General features: G+C 45.7%; 1 protein-coding gene across 10 annotated transcripts in view; it reads right to left on the bottom strand.

The window, feature by feature from the left end:
• NDE1 (nudE neurodevelopment protein 1) overlaps positions 1-22,090 on the bottom strand; it is a 47,440-nt gene extending 25,350 nt beyond the window's left edge. For 9 of the 10 annotated variants that reach the window (XR_015766576.1, XR_015766575.1, XR_015766578.1 and 6 more), the window contains exons 1-4: positions 22,013-22,088; positions 14,877-15,002; positions 13,721-13,874; positions 8,189-8,337 (exon numbers count right to left, since the gene is read on the bottom strand). Coding sequence is in view for 4 of the 10 variants with exons in the window: in XM_088017385.1 (XP_087873511.1) it covers positions 8,189-8,337; positions 13,721-13,874; positions 14,877-14,959 (386 nt within the window). In the remaining 6 variants the exon portion in view is untranslated. Of the gene's footprint in view, positions 1-8,188; positions 8,338-13,720; positions 13,875-14,876; positions 15,003-21,158; positions 21,400-22,012 lie in introns of all 10 variants that reach the window. The other variant, XM_028117445.2, reaches the window with a different exon arrangement.
• Between the last annotated feature and the right edge of the window lie 184 nt (positions 22,091-22,274).

Below are 22,274 nucleotides of genomic sequence, written 5' to 3'. Positions count from 1 at the left end.
ATGCAGACATATGGTGTTTGTGAAGAGGAAGACCCAACATCACAAAGAAATCCATTCTCCATAAGTTACCTCAGAGTTTAACAACATCCTAGTAAAAATATTAATAGCTTCTCGTTGGGGACAGTGGCACAGGGGTCTGATTTAAAAGATCATGTGAAGGGCGGCGCCTAGGTGGTTCAGTCAGTTAAGCATCTGCCTTCGGCTCAGGTCATGATCCCAGGGTCCTGGGATTGAGTCCCGCATCGGGCTCCCTGCTCTGCGGGAAGCCTGCTTCTCCTTCTCCCACTCCCCCGCTTGTGTTCCCTCTCTCGCTGTGTCTCTGTCAAATAAATAAAATCTTTAAAAAAAATTTTTTTAATAAAAGATCATGTGATAATAAAATAAGAATGTCCAGAATAACTCTGAAAAAGAGAGAAGTAGCTCCCCCAGATATAAAGAACACACTATTATAAAGCCTCAATGGTGAACAACAGTGTGGTGCAGCCTTCAACAGTTATAAGGACCGACCAGGGAGACCAGAGATTCAGAACTAGATCCAAATACAAAGGAGAACTTAATTTATGATAAAAGTGACAACGCAAATCACTGATGAAAAGATGGTTGATTCAGGGCACCCGGGTGGCTCAGTTGGTTAAGTGACTGCCTTCGGCTCAAGTCATGATCAGGCCCCGCATGGGGCTCTGTGCTTAGTGTGGAGTCCGCTTGAGACTCTCCTCCATCTCCATCTGCCCCTCCTGCCTGCTCTCTCTCGCAAATAAATCAATCAATCTTAAAAAAAAAGAAACAAACCATGGAATTACCATATGACCCAGCAATCACACTGCTGGGCATATATTTAAAAGTGAAGGCAGGAGCTCAAAGAGGTATTTGTACATTTATGTTTATAGCAGCAGCACTCACAACAATCAAGAAGCAGGGGTGCCTGGGTGGCTCAGATGGTTAAGTGTCTGCCTTGGGCCCAGGTCATGATCCCAGGGTCCTGGGATCGAGCCCCACATCGGGCTCCTGGTTCAGTGAGGAGCCTGCTTTTCCCTCTCCCTCTGCCTCTCTCCCTGCTCATGCTCTCTCTCTCTCTGTCTCAAATGAATAAATAAAATCTTTAAAAAAAATTTAAAAAAAAATCAAGAAGCAGAAGCAACCCAAATGTCCACGAACAGATAAATGGATAAAGAGAATGTGGTATAAACAGTTGACCCTTGAATAATGCGGGGGCTAGAGGTGCCGACCCCTCACGTAGTCCAAAATCTGCATGTAACTTTTGACTCCCAAAATTTAACTACGAATAGCCTACTATTGACCAAAAGCCTTATCAACAACATGAACAATTAGCACATATTTTGTATGCTATATATATTACACACTGTACAATAAAGTAAGCTAAAAAAAATGCTATTAAGGAAATTTGTAAGAGAAAATACGTTCATAGTACTACACTGCATTTATTGAAAAAAAAAAAATTCCATGTGAGTGGACCCACGCAGTTCAAACCCGTGTCAACTGTACATACACTTGAATATTATGCAGCCTTAAAAAAAAAAAAAAAAAGAGGAAATCTTGTTGCACGCTACAACATGGGTGAATCTCAAAGACACTATGCTAAGAAAATAAGCCAGGCACAAGAGGACAAATACTGTATGATTCCACTCCTATAGGGTATCCAAAGTAGTGAAAATCAGAGAAAGCAAAAAGGGGATTACCAAGGGTCCGAGGGAGCATGGAGGAGGATTTAGTGTTTAGTGGGTGCAAGTTTCAATGTTGCAGGATGCGAAAGCTCTAGAGAGCTGTTGCACAATAATGTGAACACACTTAATGCTACTCAGATGTACACTTAAAAATGGTTAAGATGGGGGCACCTGGGTGGCTCAGTCGGTTCAGCGTCTGCCTATGGCTCAGGTCATGATCCCAGGGTTGCGGGATTGAGCCCTGCAAAGGGTAGTGGGATTGAGCCCCGCATCAGGCTCCCTGCTCAGCGGGGAGCCTACTTCTCCCTCTCCCTCGGCTTGTGCTTGTGCGTACTCTCTCCCCCCTTCTCTGTCACATAAATAAATAAAATCTTTAAAAAATATTGGTTAAGATGGTGAATTTGATGTTGTGTGTTTTTATCACAAGAAGTTTTTTTTAACATCTATGTAACACTACTACATAGAAGAGTGAAATGAAATAAAATCAATTTTAATCTTTGTACAACTTTTCTGTACCTTAGCATTCACAAAAAATAACCTTTAAGGAATGCATTTAATTTTTAGTTACTTCCAATGAGGCCCTGAGTCTTTCAAGGTTATCCCCTTCCTAAAAGTAAGTCATTTCATTTTACAGATACCGTGGAAGGACTTTAACGAGCAAATAGCTGGTAGGGCTGAGAAATTAACTCTTCTTGAAGTAGGGGGTCAAATTTTCCAAATATAACTATTAAAATTTTACAATAAAATTGTTTTTTAATTTTTTTAAAAAATAAAACTTCAGTATTCCAGAACTTTATGCATTCTGTAATGATGATCTGGGCCTCGCCTCTACCTTATCTGATTTTTTTTTTTTAAAGATTTTATTTATTTATTTGACACAGAGAGGATACAGCGAGAGAGGGAACACAAGCAGGGGGAGTGGGAGAGGGAGAAGCAGGCCTCCCGCGGAGCAGGGAGCCCGATGCGGAGCTCGATTCCAGGACCCCGAGATCATGACCTGAGCCGAAGGCAGTCGCTTAACGACTGAGCCACCCAGGCGCCCCTCTACCTCATCTGATTTTAAGACCAAACAATTCAGTATTTGGCCAAAATGTGAATCCAATGCGCTTTTAATTTTAAAAAATGTAAAGCAATGTAAGAAAAAGAAGAAAAAGCAAGCATAGACTAACTGCTTTATAAACCTTAGACTGGGGCACCTGGATGGCTCAGTTGGTTAAGCGACTGCCTTCGGCTCAGGTCATGATCCTGGAGTCCCGGGATCGAGTCCCGCATTGGGGTCCCTGGTCAGCAGGGGGGTCTGCTTCTCCCTCTGACCCTCTTCCCTCTCGTGCTCTCTCTCATTCTCTCTCAAATAAATAAAATCTTTAAAAAAGAAAATAAAAATAAACCTTAGACTGCACAATGCCCTCCCACCTGTGACTGATACATCTGACTATAGGGAAATCAAATAACTTTTGACAGTAACATATACAACAGACAAAGCTGGAAGACAAATCTAAATGCCAAATATTTTTGTGTCACAAATCTATAACAATCTCCTAGAAATGAAAAACAATAACCCAATTTAAAGACAGGCAAAGGGTGCCTGGGTGGCTCAGTTGGTTAAGCGACTGCCTTCGGCTCGGGTCATGATCCTGGAGTCCCAGGATCAAGTCCCGCATCAGGCTCCCTGCTCAGGAGGGAGTCTGCTTCTCCCTCTGACCCAACCCCCTCTCATGCTCTCTCTCAAATAAATAAATAAAATCTTTAAAAAAAAAAAAAAATAAAGATAGGCAAAGATAGAGAGTTCATAGAAAAAGAAATAAAACAGTTCTTAAATTAGGAAAAGGAATCAACATCACTCATAACTGAGAAGTGTACCCATCGGTCACTTACTAAACTGGCAGAAATCCGAGGTCTGAAAACCACTGTTAGTGAAGCTACTTGGAAAGACGGATTTACATACATAGCTGCCGGGAATGTAAAGTGATACAACCGTATAAAGAACAAATGGGCAATAATATCAAAATCACATATGCATATATCCCTTGACCCAGCAATCTCACTTGTGGAAATTTATTCTACAGATAAATATCTGTGCAAGCAATGTTTAGGATTCATTACAGCAATGTTTATCACTGCACAAGAATGCAAATGTAGCAGATATCCATCTACAGGGGACCGGACAAATAAATCATTATGTACTATACAACACTAACCATACAATAGAATATTATGCACTTGGGGAAAAAAAAACAAAGAATGCTCTGTGTCCTGAAAGATCTCCAAGATCTACTGTTATGTGAAAGAAGATGTACAATAGAGTGTATAGAATGCCCTTTGTGGGGGGTGGGATATGGTGAATTTCTATTTTTATTTCCTTGAATTTGCATAAAAAACCTCTACTCTTTGGATATTATTTTAGAACCAGTCAATGTACTATTTCTTTGTGGTAGACTGCATAATTGGGCCTAATTCTTCACCCTCCCTACATCCACATCCTTGTTATGGCCTCAGTGTGAGTGGAATGTACTGTCCCACCTCTTGACCTGGACCACATGACTTGCTTTGATCAATGAAATACAGGTGAAAACAATGGTATGCCAGTGGCTTGCAAACATACTACAAAGTCATGGTAATCGAGTCATTATGGTATTGGTATAGTAATTCACAAATTGTACACTGGACCAAAATAAAGAATCCAGAATGAGATCCCAGGATATGTTAGAGATTAACATATGACAGAGATGGGTTAAATTCAGTGGAAAAAAAAGGAGTATTTAATAAATAGTACTGGTACAATTGGCTATCTATGTACTGAAAATAAAACTGGACCCATGTCTTGTACTAGGTAAACAAATTTCAGGCAGATTAAAAGTATAAGTATAAAATAAATAATAAAAAAAGTCTTACAAAAAAAATTAAGAGAAGACATGCATAATCAAAGGATCAAGGAGATTTCCCTAGTGCAGTCTGGAAACACAGAAGCTAAAAAAGGAGACAAAAATTGGATGACCTAAAAATGAAAATTATTTGTATGGAACATGATACCAAAGATACAGGCAGAAGACCAGATTATTCTATGAAAAATATTTTCCACGTAGGATAAAAGATTAATGGAAAAATATACAAAGAGCTCTGAGATCCCACTTTTGATAATGATAAGGTGGCTTGTATCAGACCAAAGCTCTCATGTAGTTGTAGATTACAACTACAAACTCTGGGTCAAACAACAATGGTCTGAAGGCAATAACAGCAGCCACCACTTGGAGGAAAGAAACAGCAGTGGGTGAATGTTGCATCTCTGTTAATGTTTTGCCTACAGCTCCATGACAGAAGTCCATCACTAGTGCCAAATTCTCATCTAAACTCTTCCCACATCTCTGGCTAACCTCTAGACCATGCAAATGCTCAGCAGACTTGAAGCAACCTGGTTAAGGCTAAAAGAATCAAACAGATTTCAGCTACTGCCCATGAAGCGGAAACAGTTTGGAGTGTTAGTTCGTCCTAGTTAACAGACCAGGAAAAAAAAAAAAATCAAAACCAAAATCCATAGTTTCTGCCACACATCATTCATAATGTCCAGAATTCAAGATTACGCAACATGACACATGAAGAGCACAAAAAATGTGCCCAAACTCAGGAGAAAAGGCAATCACTGGAAATGGCCCTAAGATAACCTAGATGTTAGAATTAGCAGAAAAGAAAAGGACTTTAAAGTAGCTACTGAAGGATATAAAGAGAGGAGCTCAGTCTGTTAAGCGTCCAAATCTTGATCTCGACTCAGGTCATGATCTCAGGGTTGAGAGATCGAGCCCCATGTTGGGCTCTGCGCTCAGCGGAGAGTCTGCCTGGTATTCTCTCTCTCTGTTCATGCGCTCTAATAAATAAATCTTTAAAAAAAAAAAAAGGAAATTCAAAAAAAAGGGGGGGGGGTGCCTGGGTGGCTCAGTCGGTTAAGCACCTGCCTTTGGCTCAGGTCATGGCTCTATCCTGAGATAGAGCCCCGCATCAGGCTCCCTGCTCAGCAGAGACCCTGCTTCTCTCTCTTCCTCTGTTCCTCCCCCTTCTTGTGCTCTCTCCCCCTCTGTCAAACAAATCTTTTTTTTTTTAAAGGAAATTCTAGAACTGAAAATACAATCTCTAAAGACACTACTGGAATTCGTTTATCAGCCGATTGGAGAGGAGTCAGTGAACCTGAATCAGATCAATAGAAATTAACCAATTTGAAGAACCAAAAGAAAAAAAGACTGGGGGTAAAAAAAAAAAAAAAAAAAAAAGAGGCTGTGTGACAATATCAAAAGGACTTAATGTGTGTGTAGTTGGTGTCCCAGAAGGACAGGAGAGAGAAAATGGGGCAGCACAAATCTCTGAGAAATAATGACCAAAGTTAAATTTGGCAAAAAGAGAAATTTACAGACTGAAGAAGCCCAGCAAACCCCTATCAAGATAAATACATACAGGGGCTCGCTCAGTCAGTAGAGCAGCTGACTCCCGATCTCAGGATCATGAGTTCGAGCCCCACATTGGGTATAGAGATTATTTAATGAAATGAAAAAATCAATTCTGGTTAAATCCAACAATTAAAAAAAAAAAGTTAGGTATATATAAAATCTAGCCACATCATAGACTGCTACAAACAAAAAGTCAAGAGAAAATCTGAGAGCAGCCAGAAAAAAAAATATTACATACTGGGAAGTAACCATTCAAATGACCACTAACTTCTGACCTGAACCAAGAAAATCAGAAGACAGTGGAACAATCCCCTGAAAGAAAACAAAACAAAAAAACAACTGTCAACCCAGAATCCTACATCCAGTGGACATATCTTTCAAGAATGAAGGCAAAAGACACTTTCAGATAAACTAAAACAAGGAGACTTCACTGTGAACAGACCTGTCCTATAAGAATTCCTAAAGGAAGTTCTTCAAGCTGAAGGGAGAGGGTACCAGAGGGAAACCCTGGTCCTCAGGAAGGAATGAACCAGAAATAGTACATATGTGGGTAAATATAAAAGCTTATCTTTTTAACTCTCTTAATTTCTTTAAAATATACCTGGCTTTTATTTTTTTTTTTTTTAAAGATTTTATTTATTTATTTGACGAGAGAGACACAGTGAGAGAGGGAACACAAGCAGGGGGAGTGGGAGAGGGAGAAGCAGGCTTCCCACCGAGCAGGGAGCCCGATGCTGCGGGGCTCGATCTCAGGACCCTGGGATCATGACCTGAGCTAAAGGCAGGTGCTTATATGACTGAGCCACCCAGGCGCCCCTATTTATTTATTTTTAAAGATTTTTATTAATTTATTTGAGAGAGAGAATGAGAGAGAGAGAGAGAGAGCACGAGACGGAGGAGGGTCAGAGGGAGAAGCAGACTTCGCGCTGAGCAGGGAGCCCAACCTGGGACTTGAATCCCGGGACTCCAGGATCATGACCTGAGCCAAAGGCAGTCACCTAACCAACTGAGCCACCCAGGCACCCTATACTTGGCTTTTTAAAGCAAAAATTATAGCAATGTATTGTGGAAACCACAGCATTTGTAGACATAATAGTATTATGAGTATAGCATAAAGTTCAAGGATGATAAAAGTGAAACTATAAGATTCCAAGGCTGTTGCACTTCACATGCAGTGGTACAATGAAGTGTTGTGATCCTAAAGCAACCAGTAAAAAATAATGCAGGGGATGGGGCACCTGGGTGGGTCAGTCAACTGGGCGTTTGACTTTTGATATCAGCTCAGGTCTTGATCTCAGGGTTTTGATTTCAAGTCCTACACTGGGCTCCACGCCAGGTGTGGAACCTACTTAAACTAGTAATAATAATATTATTAACAATAATGCAGGGGACTACGGGGGCAACACAAAGGTTCCATATCTTAACAAGAGCATGGGTCCCGTGAACGTATATGCAATTTGCCCAAAATGATTGAACTGTATGCTTAAAATCTGTGCGTGCCACTGTAAGCAATTTATATCTAATTTTTAAAGTGTTTTCATCAAAGAAAAAAGGGAGCCTGGTACAGAGTAGTTATTCAATAAATGTTATGATTGTTAGTATTCTGCTAAACAACAGAACGTCAGTTTAAGAAATCCTGTTCTTGGGGCGCCTGGGTGGCTCAGTCGGTTAAGCACCTGCCTTTGGCTCAGGTCATAACCCACGGTCCTGAGATCAAGCCCCATGTTGGGCTTCCTGCTCAGCAGGGAGTCTGCTTCTCCCTTTGCCTCTGTCCCTCTCCCCAGCTCGTGCTCACTCTCTCTCAAAAAAAATAAATAAAATCCTAAAAAAAAAAAAAAAAAAGGAATGAAATCCTGTTCTTTGGACATGCTTACCTCAGGGCGGTATTTAGCACATGCTCGTCCTTCTGCCTGGCGGGTTCTCACCTCATACCCTTCCCTGGATGATGTCTCTGCATCCCCTGGTCTTAGCCCAAATGCTGCTTCCACTGGGAGTCCTGCCTTGGCCAAATGCTTTCCCTGCCAATGGCCAAATGAATGCATTCCAAAACCTGTTCTCTCCTTCCCGACGTACCGTTTTGCTCTTTCCAAGTCATCATTGGCTTGCTCTAGCTCTCTGATGTATTTCTGAAGTTGATCCTTAATTGCTTTGGTCTGGGCAAGGTCATCCTCCAAGGCTGAGATCTGCCGGTAGCCTTCTGAGTGCTGCGTTTCAAACTTCTCCTGGAGGACAAAACTGACACTGAGTGTGTGATTTAACCTTCTGATAAGCTGTGTTTATCTCCCTTCCCTGTCATCTCCTTAAAATACTGAGGGATTCCTGGAACATATGCTCTCCTGTTGGAGTGGACACTACTGCTTTTAGCTTGTGAGTGTCCGACCCTCCCCGTGTGCACAGCTCGGCAGCACCCTGATTTCTTTAGGGGACTTAGCTCTCCCATATCATAGGATCTTTATGGGACCGGTCTTCACATCACACTAAGGAGGCTCCAGACATTCTCGTAGCCTCCCACCACAGCCAGGCCACAAGCCTAACCTCAGCCAGTAGAACCTTCTCTCCACAGATATGGACTCTGAAGCAAGTGAGGGCAGAGCGAGAATGGGGGCCACCATTCAAAGTTGTTATGTCCCAAGTACTTCCCACCTCTTGGCCCACAAGCATCTTGCAGCCCGCCCCCTCCTGAACTTGGTCCCTGCAGCCCCTAAGGGTCAAGACCCCCAACAATCTTCAAAAGGAATTATTTTGCTCAAGGTGTCCACAGCCATGGAAAGCCATATAAACCTCTCCAAGCCTCATCCACAAACAAGGGCAACACCAATCCACTTCATGTGACATCCCTGGATTGCGTATCAGGAATCACAGTAACTTTGGTTGCTTGTGCCTCACCGTAAGAGCAGGAAACCATGTACTTAGTCTGACAACTGTTCTAACTTTGTGATCCAGGACACACCCTTGTAGCATGGGGGAGTTAGAGAGGACTTTTGGACCTTTGGGGGAAGGGGGGAAGGAGGGAGGGAGGGAGGGAGGGAGGGAGGGAGGGAGGGAAGGAAGGAAATAAAGAAAGCCCCACAACCTGTTATTAATTATCAAAAGAGCTTAGTGTGATGTGACTAGTGCTTTCCAAGGCAAGAACTAGGCAAATGACTTCATGATCTGTTGCTGCGCAATGTCAGCAGCTAACATTCATCACATGCTTACTCTGGGCCAGCTTCTTGGCTCAAGATAGTTCTTACGTTGGCTCATTTAATGCTACTTCAGAGACATGAACTGGGGCTACTTCATTAGCCCAAAGTCAACTGGTAGCAAATGACTGAACCAAGATCCAATGTGAGCCCCTGGGGCTTGTGCTCATTAAACAACTATGCTTAACTGCCCTCAAACGTTTCCTTCCAGGCCACAGAGGTATCGACCACACATGCACACGCACACATACGTTCTGCTTTGACTGCTCTTTCAAATCACCTTCCTTCACCAAACACCCTTACTGCTTTCCCTTCATCTACACACGAAAACACGTCCCACAGGAAAGGCCCAAAGTCTAATTAGAAAGTTTGAGGCGTGCCTGGCTGGCTCAGTTGGTAGAGCACGCGACTTTTCGTCTCAGGGTTGTAAGTTCAAGGCCCACATTGGGTGTGGAGATTACTTTAAAAATAAAATCTTAAAAAACAAAACAAAACAAAAAAAACAGGGTGCCTGTGGGGGCTCAGTCGGTTAAGCGGCTGCCTTCGGCTCAGGTCATGATTCCAGTCCTGGGATCGAGCCTCACGTCCGGCTCCCTGCTCAGTGGGAAGCCTGCTTCTCCCTCTCCCTCTGCCTGCTGCTCTGCCTACTTGTGCTCTATCAAATAAATAAATAAAACCTTAAAAAAAAAAAAAGAAAAAGGAAGCTTGAAAAACAGACACACTCTTCTTTCCTCAGTCAAGTAAACAAAGGCGTTGCTAGAAAACAGTCGGGATGCACGAGGAGAATGACATAATGGTACTTGGGCCAGAGAGGTGTGGTGAGAGCAGCGTGAGAAGAGCTTCCACAGAACAAGCAGATCCTTTACGGGGTGGGGACAGGGAGGGCATTGCACATCCTCAGGCTGCTCCATCCCCTCTGATACTCTGTTTCCTGGCCATGAGCAGAGGAAGCAACTCCCCTCAGCCAAGGAGGGGCCGACCAAGCCCCACGCAAGGGCCAATTCCCAGGGCTGGCTCTGACAGCCTCACCCCCTTTATCCAGGTGCATCTCCAAACAAAACAGGAGCGCAAAGGATCCGACGTCATTAACCTCAATTCAAACCCAGTTTCTAAGATGATGCCGTTAATGGGCTTCTCCACCAGCATAAAGATGCAAAGGATGTCCTTTGAACTCGTGGACATGAAAAGCCGTTGCTAAATATTGTGCTTTCATTTGGGGCTAATTATAATAAGCTGTCAGCTGATGAAGGCATCAACAGACTCTCTGTTTGATCCCTTATAGGCCTACAGGCCTTCTTATTCAACTTGTGGTGAATAAGCCAGTTGTCAAGAAGTCTGACTCAGTTGAAAACATTTCTCTGGGGTCACTGACAGATACTTGCTGGTGGCAGTTTTTTTTTTAAAGTAATCTGTACCCCAACGTGGGGCTCGAACTCATGACCCTGAGACCCCGAGTCACATGCTCCAATAACGGAACCAGCCGGGTGCCCCGGTGGCAGTTCTGTTTACCCAGGCATTTCTACTTCTTCTGCTTTACACTCTGCACCTCAGGCATCTGTCCGGTGGTTGTCACGAAGAGGTCTTCTGCAAGTTCAAAGGCTCGGTCTTGAAACAGTTAATTACTTCATAATTGCTCGACAGGAGTCGGCCTCCACGGAGGGCCTGGTCCCTCTCCGGACTACGGCTCACACCGCCCGCCGCCCTTCCACAGTGTTCCGTCCGAGTCCCCTTCAAGTTAAGCACCACGATTCCTCAGCGCCAGGGGCAGGGGTCGGGCTGCCCACAAAATCAGTGGCATGGACCAGGTGTAGGGATAAAGCAAAGGACACTTATCCCTCAGTGTCAGGGATGGAGGTGGGGGACAGTAGTGGGGACTGGGATGGGCTGGTGAACGCTTGCTCGGTCTCAGTAACCGCCGCCTAGAGTTTCACTGGCGTGGAAGAACGCAGGCCTGGCATGCCGATTCTCAAAGGAAGTCAGAAACCCAGACTTGTATACGAAGCCTCACAACTTTGAATACTGATATTAAATACTTAAAACGCCAGGGGCGCCTGGGTGGCTTGGCTGGTTAAGCATCCAACTCTTGCTTTTGGCTCAGGCCATGATCTCAGGGTCATGAGATCGAGCCCCATGTGGGGTTCTGTACTCGGGGTGAAGTCGGCTTGAGATTCTCTCTCCCTCTCCCCACTCACACGTGAACTCTCTCTGAATAAATAAAATCTTTAAAAAAACACTAAAGATATAAATTTTACTATCAGGGCGCCTGGGTGGCTCAGCTGGTTAAGCGACTGCCTTCGGCTCAGGTCATGATCCTGGAGTCCTGGGATCGAGTCCCGCATTGGGCTCCCCGCTCGGCAGGGAGTCTGCTTCTCCCTCTGACCCTCTTCCCTCTCGTGCTCTCTGTCTCTCATTCTCTCTCTCTCAAATAAATAAAATCTTTAAAATAAATAAATAAATTTTACTATCAAAAGAATGAACTGTAAACAAACCCTCAACTCTAGTTAATAACAGCACACTGCAGTATTTACAGGGAAGTGTATAGATGTCTGCAAGCCACTTTGAAATGCATCAGAAAGCTAGACTGATGGATAGATATGTAATCAAAAAAAAGTATGGCAAAAAAAAAATCAAGTATGGCAAAGGTTATCAGTAGAGCCTAGATGGTGGATATACAGGTGGTCACTGGAAAATTCTTTCAACCTTGCGGCGTGCTTAAAAACTGTCACGATAAAATGTTGAATAAAAACCAGGGAAGACTAAGCAAAAAACATCAGTGGGCCAGACGGATCTGTAGACGTCCAGTGTGGGCTTTGCGGTCTACAACATGAAAGCTTACACTCCACTGCTCAGCTTCTGAGGTCTTTGGGGATCTTTCCTCTGCCCCTCCCCATCCCTCAACCCCCAATCCATTTGTGGGTCCCACTTTTTCCTATGCACTACTAAAGCCAGGATTCTCGAGTCTGCTCGACATCCATTCTCGTCTGTGTCTACGGAAGGTCCAGATTAATTATTCATTAACCCCTAAGCCCCAACCTGCTGGCTACGTGTGCACATGCACACACATAAGTGCATACACACTCCCTTCACCTTCAAAAATCAGCTCAAATCCCTCCCAGCTCCCCCGGGAAGCCGTCTCCAGCTCATGCAGACCCTTCTCTCAGAAGGATCTCTCGATCACTACTCCGTAACTGAGCATCTTTTTCCTTAAGTGCTTTTGGGGTTAGGTTTGTTTCCTTCACAAAGCTTCCAGAGCTCTAGGAGCACATCCCCTTCCAGTATCCACCATACCTCGCCCTTGGTTCTTTCCCCCCAGCAGCTCATCAAAATTTACATGGGGAGCTTTATTTTTAAAAATGAAGAGGCAACTGCGTGGCTCAGTCAGCTAAGCAGCTGACTCTTGATTTCAGTTCAGGTCATGATCTTGGGCTCTGCACTCAGCAGGGAGTCTGCTTCAGGATTCTCTCTCTCTCCCTCTGCCCCTCCCCACTGCGCACTCTCTCTAAAATAAGTAAGTAAAGCTTAAAAAGGAAAAGACATGCAGACATGCCTAGGTCCACCCCCCCCCCCCCAGACTTACTCAGATCAGGAATCTCAGGGCGAGGGTGGGTTCAAGCCTGCCTGGCTGTGAGGGCTGAGAGACGCAGTCTGCAGGGCATGGGCGAGTGCTTATCTGCTAAGCCCTACAGAATGTCCAAAAGGCAGTCTTTACCCTTTGGACCGGTGGTGCTCCTGATACTTGGCAATGTCGACAGGTATTTCTGGTACTCATAAATCTTGGGGGGAGAGGGTGCCCCTGGCATCCAGTGGGTGGAGACCAGCAATGCTGTTCAACACCCTACAATGCAAAACTCAGCCCTCACTGCAGAAAGTTACCGGACCTCAAAGGTCCACAGTGTTCAGGTTGAGGAACCTGCTCTAGACCGGCACTATCTAACAGAACCTTCTGTAATGATGGAAATATTCTCCACCTCTCTGTCCAATAACGATACCCACTAGAGATGTGGGGCTGCTGAACAGGTGAAATGTAGCTAGCAGAAGGAAGGAATTACGTTTTTATTTTATTTTAATGAACTTAACTGTCAATTCACTGGGCAGCATAACTCTGGACTTTGTATAATCTAATGATCAGCAAATCCGGTGACACTCCATACTCCAAAAATGTCTACCTTTCACATGCCTGGTGGGGTTGTGATAGACAGCCAGGAATGACCGTGGGGACACATGTGTGACTTGCTTCTCACAGAGCTCCTCCTAATGGGGGCAAAAAAGATTTCCAACACCACTTCCACCCAGCAGATCTTGAGGGAGGAGGGAGCATGCCCAGGGCTGGCCAGGGGCCCCCTTGCACAGCCGGGCTCGCTTTCCCAGGCACACACATGCCACGCCAGAAGCCTGTCTGGGCGTGCTGTCCATGTCCTCTCACCTTGATGGTTTCCAGCTCCATGCGAAGGCGGTTATTTTCCGACAGGAGGTCCCTGTTCCTGGTTTCAATCTGTTGCAGCTGCGTCTCCAACTCAGCTTCATATTCGCGGCTTCCCTCCTGGAATTCTCGGAGCTCCTCTTGCGTGTTCTCTGCCCTACAGAAGTCCCAGACGCCATTAGGCAACCATTTACTGAGCACCTAGCCATGCTGTGGAGGGTGATGCATGGATTAGCTTGTTTGTCAACCACCTTTCGAGGCAGAAACTAGGCTTACCCTCATTTTACAGGTAAGGCTGAAAGAAGATGTGACTTGTCTCAATGTCATGTGAGTCAGAAGTAGAGCTCAGACCTCAACCCACATCTGCCTGACTCCGAAGCTATTTCTCTACGAATTCACTCCCTGCTCATTCATTCAATGTATTTGGTTTTTGAACTCAACGTGGAGTAAGTATCCTTGGGATTGTGTACCCTCTGCAGATTTACTTGTAAGCAGGAATTGGATCTAATATAAATGTTTGCTCACTCCACCACTACAGTGTGCGCCTGGCCAACCCCAGACACCCAGTTCCAGGTCCTCGATCCTTAAAAGTAAGCAACGCTTTTTTTTTTTTAATACTAAACCTGAGTTATCTTATAGTCAAATTAAGAATAAGAAAATTAGGTGGAGAATATGAGTCCATGAGAAATAAAAAGCAATGCTGCACACACACATACACACACACACACACACACACACACTACTCCCAGATATGGACACTGAACCGCTGGTTCCACATTTAAAATCTGCAAAAACCCATACTGTCAGGCACGGGGACTGACCAGATATGGCATCCCCAACTGATAAAACCCTTCCAGAAAATAGGATGGGAAAGAGCACAGCAGTTTGCTCAGGACTGGAGGCTTTGATGCTCACATTCTAGCCCAGCTGCTTACTGGCCGGTGTGACCTCGGTGGGCAAGTTATTTGCCTTCCCTGAGGCTCAGTTCCTCATTTGTAAAATGGGGTGATAACTATTTCCTCATGAGGCAGTTTTGAGATGTAACGGACAGAATGTGTGTCAAGTCCTTTGTAATGCTTGTCGCCTCAGAAGCCCCACACTGAATGGTAGCTGCCACCAGGATGGGAAGAAAAAGCAGGGTGGACTCGGGAAGACTGACCTCTGCTTGTAAGTCATAGCCAGATCTTTCCAGTAGTTAGCTTCTTCTTCCTCAGAGCTGAAAGTCTTTCCCGAGTCTTCCATGGTGAAAACAGAGCAAGAGGTCACTCTTCTTGTGGCATGGTGTCTAGGAGAGAAAGCTTTACAATTACTGTCCATGTCTGGTTAAAGAGCTTATTTTTAATGTGGTGGGGGGGGGAGAGGAAGCTCCTAAATTTTATGTTGGATTAAATGATAAAACATTGCCAAAAACTGAAACCAAACTCAGACAAAATACAGCCCACCCACGTTACATTCCATGAATAGATAAAACTACCAAGATTTTATTCATTTCATGGGGGTGGGGGGGGGGGCGCAAGGAAAAAAAAAAGGAGGGGAGGACATCTCTGGGGTTCTGGTTTCAACAACAGGTGCCACCACCATCCCCATCACCAGAGATGAAGAACAGAAGGAAAGACTTTAGGGCGAGAGGATAATGAGCCGAGTTTGGGATATTTCTAGTTTGACATGCCAGTGACACATCCAGAAGCAACAGCAGATCTGAAACTCTGGGGTGAACTCTGGCCTGACACAAATTTAAGAGTCCTGAGCCTGTAGCTGCTTCTTCCCTCTTTCTCGTGACGGAACTGCTGGAGAATCTAGTGAGTGCTATTTATGGAACGCTGAGGAATGCCAGTGTTTGACTGGTAGGCAAAGAAAGAAACAGTAATCTAAGGAGACAGGGGACAAATGAAGAGACGAGAACCAGACAGTGAGCTGTCCTGGCAGTAGATAGATGGTGTCAAGGGAAAACGACCGGTCCACAGTATCCACGATACAACAGAGAAACTAAGAGAAGGACTGGAAAATACCCAGGAGACCTCACGGAATGTCGGTCACTGGTGATGTGAGCAAGAACAGTTTCAACACAGTGCGGGGGGGGGGGGCGGAAATTGGGCAGAGGAGTTACGAGGAGGTAAAGAAGAGGAAGTAGAGGAAATTTTGGAGAGCTGGGTGTGAGAAGCAGACAAACAGGACAGTAGCTACAGGGCAGGGGGTGGGAATGGGGCCTTGGCTCTGAGGACTTGGAGAGATCCAGAGCAGAAGCTGGGGAAGGGATCTCTATGAACAGCGGGCCATTTACAGACTCTGGCTGACAGAGCCTTATTTAAGGCTCTGAGCTTGTCAAAAGTTCATCAGGAATCCAAATGAGATGTCTCCAAAGTCCCTTCCTTCCCTCAAGGGAGCTCACAATCGGATGTCCTCAGGGACAAAAGAATGAACACAACTCCTCACTTTGCAAGGCATAACAACTGTTTTGTTTTGTTTGGTTTTTTTTTTTGAGAGAGAGAGCGAGCGAGCGAGCTAGGAGGGGGGGTGAACAGAGGGAGAGCATCTTAAGCAGGCTCCAGTTCAGAGCACAGGGCTCGATCTCACGACCCTGAGATCACAACCTGAGCCAAAATCAAGAGTCAGACACTTGACTGAGCCACCATAACAAGCTATATTTTTTTACTACAAATATTAATCATTCAGCTAAATATGTTAGTGTTAACATGGACACAATCAGCAACTTCTGGATCCCTGGTTAAAAAAAAATCAAACAATTATATTCAAGCACAGCCCTTATTGATAACTAGATTTGTTAGTATCTGTACTCACATCTTCTCTCTTTCCTAATTTTTCTCCCTTCCCTCATTCAGAGACAACATGCGATGTGCCCCACCCATCCCCTTCTGGGGAACAGTTTCTCTGAAAGCTGAATGGAAGCACAGAAGCTGCAAAAAGTAGAAAGCTGTTCATTTGTTGATCTTTCTCCAGTCCAGCATTTCTTCTTCCAGCTTTCTGTAACACCACTCCAATCTTGGGGAAACTAACCCTACATTCATTCCATGTGATTCAGATGTACTTGACATCAGCATCTAGGGGGCACAACACGGGAGGGATGCCTCCAGCATCAGTAACTGGCTCAGAGGAGGGCCGAACCCAAGCTGAGCCAATAACAGGATGGGTCTAACCCAAACTAGACCAATGACTGGTTCAGGGGTGGCCCTAACCCAAGCTGAGCAAATCAGTGTCAAGGGCTTTTGCAGAGCGATCAAGAAAGACACTCTGGAAGTGTTAACTAACCTTATTGTGGTAATGGTTTCACAATATATTCGTTTATCAAACCATCATGTTATATACCTTAAACTTACACAATGTTCTATGTCAATTATATCTCCATAAAGCTAGGAGAAAAAAGAAAGAAAAAAACTCTTCCCACTAGGGTAAGATGGTAGGAGGTAAGCGTGGAGCTGCCAGTGATCATCCTCCCATCACAAGGGAGGCGTCTGCCAGAGAATGAAGCCAAAACAGAGGAAAGCAGAGCCAAGAGGTGGAGACGCTGGGTCCTGATGATCTCATTTGAACACCTGGATCCAGTCATACCTGATTTAAGGTTATGAGAGATAACCAACTCCCTTTCTTGACTATACCAGTTAGGGTTGGATGGCTGCCACAGAGGGTCCTAATTAAGGTAAGTAGTGAAAGATGTTGTTTGCTGAAAGTAAAAAGAATTAGAGCACCTAGAGTGTAAATAACATCAATTAACATGGCAATGGGTAAGGGTAAACTTAGATGCGGTACTCCCTGCTCAAGTCTTAAGCTCTAATGAGCCCAGAACTCATCTAATATGAAGTCACCAAACCAGTCCCTATAGTGTCCAGAGCCCGTGCAGCTGAGTGCTGTGTGACCGTTATCTTATTGAGGATAGTCTCAACTGCATGGCACAAGTCTGTGTAGTAGGGCGAAACAGTTAGGAACTAGGAACAATGGATGTAGACTGGTTTTTCCTGCTGTTTGGGAAAATATATCTAATATTCAATGTAATTAGTTCCTGCCTACTTCTCTAAACATTCCCCAACCCTACCCACCCGCCCCCAGGCATTAGCTTATGTTCGAGGCACACGGCCTTCTTTCCGTTTTTTTTTTTATTTTATTTATTTATTCGACAGAGAGAGACACAGCAAGAGAGGGAACACAAGCAGGGGGAGTGGGAGAGGGAGAAGCAGGCTTCCCGCGGAGCAGGGAGCCCGATGCGGGCCCGATCCGAGGACCCTGGGATCATGACCTGAGCCGAAGGCAGACGCTTAACGACTGAGCCACCCAGGCGCCCCCTTCTTTCCATTCCTTAAGCACAACACACTTGCTCCCCACCTCAGGGCCTTTGCACTTGCTGTTCTCTGCCTAGGTATCCTCCTTGTCATTCAGATCTCAGCTGAAATGTCTTCCCCAGAGAGACCTTATTTGAATACACCACCAAATATCCTCTCTAGCCCTTCACTATTTATTAACCTTTGCTTTATTTCATCATTTTGAGTTTTGTTTTTAATCTTTCCCCACTGGAATGTCAATTGTTGAACACAGGGGCCTTCTCCATCTTGCTTTTTTATCCCAATGCCTAGAACAGTTCCTGGCATATAACAGGCACTAAATATATGCTTGTGGAATGAATGAGCAAAGGGAAAGATAGAGATGGACCACTAGTAGGAAGGGGATGTGAGGTTAAGGAAAAGCAAGAAGCCATAAACCTCTGAAGACTAGTTTATGGTTGACACCTGTACATCCCTAAGAGGCTTGGCAGGATGGGGGAAAACCCCACGCTCCCTCAGCACCTGAGTGGCATCTCATTAGTGGAAAGTGGCAGGAGAGAATACCTTGTTGGAAACTAACCCCTCTCCAGGTGTACATGATAAGGAGCATCTGATACTGTTCTTGGGGTTTAATGTTCACCCTCATTCTTATGACAGCTGAGTTTTGGGAAAAAAAGCTTCCTAAATAAAACACTTATGGCCAGTGAAGACTAAAAATCCTCAGGAAAGAAACGAATTTGAGATGTTTTAGGAGGCACTTCCATTGCGCGAGAGGCTCTAATTACAACCGCGTTGATGGGAAGGTTCTGGTTTTGGACTTCAGGGCCAGGGTGTAGGGGTGATGGTGGTGGTGGAAAGACGCTAAGCAGAGACCTGAGCTCCTGTCACAGCCTGCACCATTTGTAGCTCCTCCAACTAAAGGGCAAAAACCACAGGCCTGGCATTTCAACCCAAAACCCCCCTGCATTTTAAAAACAATCCTTAGGGAAGAGGAAAAAATATATTATAGACTAAGAAGAAGCAACAGCCGAACTTCACTTTGTTCTGAAACAATCTTAAAAATGTACGCTTTTTCCTTTGCCATCTGAAAACGTCTCACAGTTCCAATGTGCATTATTCTTTGCCACAGAAAGCAGGTAAGATGACTCGGAAAGAAAGACTCCCTCTCCCTATTGAACTGAACCACCGCGTGCTGGGTGTTTAATAACTTATGTTCAGTTTTATCCCCTTTAAGCCATTCGGCTATTAAGAGTAAGCAAGACATCACTTGGGTTCTTAGAAGCAGAAGCTGGAGCAGAAACACTGCACGCCTTGGCCATCTCCAGAGGTGCAAGTGGACAGCAGAGGCAAATCAGACCCAAGTGCAAGTTGCGGGGAGGGAGTGACTGGAGGGTCTTTGAATTCAAGTTCATGGTCTCCTTGGGGTTGCAAAGAGACTGTTCAGAGGTCAGATTCACTCATTTCATCTGGCCCCCAGTCTTTCCAAACGCACTGTGACAGGCACGGGTCTCGGTATATACAACTCTGTACCCACGATCTTAAAAATGGGCACTGCATGCCTTTCATTTGTGCTACAAGTGTTATAGGCATTCTGCCTCTATGCTTCTGCTCTCGCACCCCAGGAGCTCTGTGGACAAACCTAATGGGCACCTCAAAAGTATATGCTACAGCAGGCAAGGGAGCACAAGCTGGGAGCACAAAGTTCAAAAAGTATGTATTCTCTATTTTGCATGACTTAGATCTCCCACCCCACCTTTGATTTCAAAACCCTAGAGAAAACAAAGCGCTCTCCTTTGGCTTTCCTCTGAGAGAAGAAACCAGCATAGCTGGTCAGGAGCAGTACAAACGTATAAACTATCAAGAATTAACTCACCACCCTTCTCCACGCCAACCTCAATCCTTCCCAATCAAAACAAAGGGAAGAGCTGAAGGGAAAGGGAGGGGAAAGAAAGACACGGCCAAATGTCTGCACGTGCTTCAACAGCTTCTAGGTTATGATGCAGGCTCCGCATTTTGCAGAAGTGGCATCACTGGGGCAAAACCAGTCAAGAGTCAGCAAGTCTGGCTTCTGTCTCTGTGCTTTCAAAATCTGTAATGATCTTCCTACAAAAATACTTAGACAGGCATGCAAGGACATATACTCAAGGGTGTATGCCATCATTCACTGATGTGGAAAACTGTAGAAACTTAACTGTCAACAGAGGACTGATTTGGAAAATTACACAGTTGTTAAGAAGTATATGAACTAATATAGAAGAAAGTTCATGATATGTTAAGAAAGGGTGCCAATTTTGTTTATAAAGGTATCTCTCAGGCACCTGGGTGGCTCAGTCAGTTAAGTGTCTACCTCAGGCTCAGGTCATGATCCCAGAATCCTGGGATCAAGCCCAGTATCAGGCTCCCTGCTCAGCGGTGAGCCTGCTTCTCCCTCGGCCTCGGTCTGCCACTCTCCCTGCTTGTGCTCTTTGTGTCAAATAAATAAATAAAATCTTAAAAAAAAAAAGATGCTAGGCAAAGATTTTTTTCCTTCTGTGATTTCCCTCTCCTCCAACCCTTCTCGAACATTTCCAAACACCTTCTAAGGGCTAAAGCAGTGCTGGGAGAGGCAGACAGAAAGCACCTACATCAGTACTAGGTGCAAAAACAGTCCTAGCTGCTGACACAAACTTTCTGTATGCAGGCCCACTCATGTTAGGAAATTATCTGGTAAGGAAAGGGAGTGTAATCTCTCTGGGCTCACAAGTTCTAAGGCAAAAGAACACACTTTGGAAACAAAAATAACATCCTAACAGAATAAGCCAAGTTAAGAAACTATTATCCAAAATGAGAGGATAAAATATGCCAATTGGACGCCCCTGAGACTTAAAGCATCTAATCCTACACAAAAGACACAGTGAGAGTAAAGATTTAAGTTTCAAACCTGGTTAAATACCAGTGTGGTGGTGGGGTCAGGTAAGTGGCTCTGGGAGTCAGTCACTGGGATCCAAATGCTCTTCAAAGCACCCTATGTGTGTCCTAAAATGCCATCCTACCCAAGAATACAGAAACCAAACTAGCATAGAAAATGACAAATCTCTGCTCAGTGCACCCTGTAAAAGCCGTTTCTTTAGAAAGGAAGTTAAAAGGGACCTCGAGGCTGAAAGTAGAAAGAGGCACAACCTGGTACCAACCCTGGACAAAGAAATCCGGGAAGCTCAGGCCCTCAGGAGGCGGAGAACCTGAGATGACTGGAGAAGATAAGGTAGCTTCCCAAAAAGCCGTGTCAAGATGATGGCGGGATTTCCCACGACCTCGGGGAGGCAGGTAAGTCCCAGCACTGCATTCAAACTGTAGAATAAGCGTTTTCGTCCTTTATCCTATCCTTCCCCAGAGTGCTATCAGGGGAAATCTGAACCTTCCTGCAGCAGAGATCTGAAAAAAGCAGAGGGAAGGAGACTGTTCCAAACACGTTCCCGAAGGCACGGAGATGCCAAGCAGGGGGGAGGTTTTTGGAAAAGAGGCCTGAACTGACGGTGGAAGTGGCAAGGGGCAGTGGACGAGGGCGGGGGGGAAGGAGATACGAGGAATGAGGGAAAGTCTGGGGCAGCAGGAGGCAAGGGGGTGGCGGGGGCTGAGAAGAGGCAGAAAAAAAGAGCGAGAAAAGACCAAGAGAGCCAGGAGGGCAGAGGAGCCAGGCAGCGGGGGGCTGGAGACGAGGAGGGCACGAAGGACCGTGGAAGTCATGGAGGAAGCGGAGGGCGCTAGAAGAGAAAGAAAGTTGGCAAAGGCGAGGAGCTGGGCGCGAGGACACAAGGGTGGGAAGGCACAAAGTTAGGAAGGGAGGCTGCAGAGAGCGGGATTTTTGAGCCCAGCGCCCGGGACCGGCGGAGTACAGGCGGCCGGGAAGGAACGCGCGAGCGAGGGGCGCGGCAGGGTCCCTGCAAGGCGGCTCCTGGCGGTCCCCAGGGCGGGCAAGAGAGCTTCCCGGTGGTGGCGGCGGTCCCGGGACGGCCCCCAGCCCCGGCCACCGCAGCTCCGCACTTACCCCGGCTCTGTCCGCGAGGACGGGCGGCTACCGCGGCGGACGGCGCAGCCCGGGCCTCTGACCACCGCCCCCACCCCCGCGCCCGCGGCGGGCGCCGACCATTGGCTGCGGCGCCACGGAACCGCGTCGGCCTCGGCCAATCAGCGCCTAGCAGCGCCGTTTGGAAACTTTTTTCCCAGGGCCCGGGCGCGGCGTGGCCACGCGGCGGCACTGGGCCGGAGGGGGCCTGGGAGGCTCCCGCTGCTCGGCAGGGACCTGGCAG

This window comes from Eumetopias jubatus, unplaced genomic scaffold (assembly GCF_037043125.1).
Source record: "Eumetopias jubatus isolate StellerSeaLion01/CBP00866 unplaced genomic scaffold, mEumJub1_p1.0 scaffold_12, whole genome shotgun sequence".
NCBI classification, from domain to species: domain Eukaryota; kingdom Metazoa; phylum Chordata; class Mammalia; order Carnivora; family Otariidae; genus Eumetopias; species Eumetopias jubatus.
This window is presented reverse-complemented; position numbering and strand designations above follow the sequence as displayed.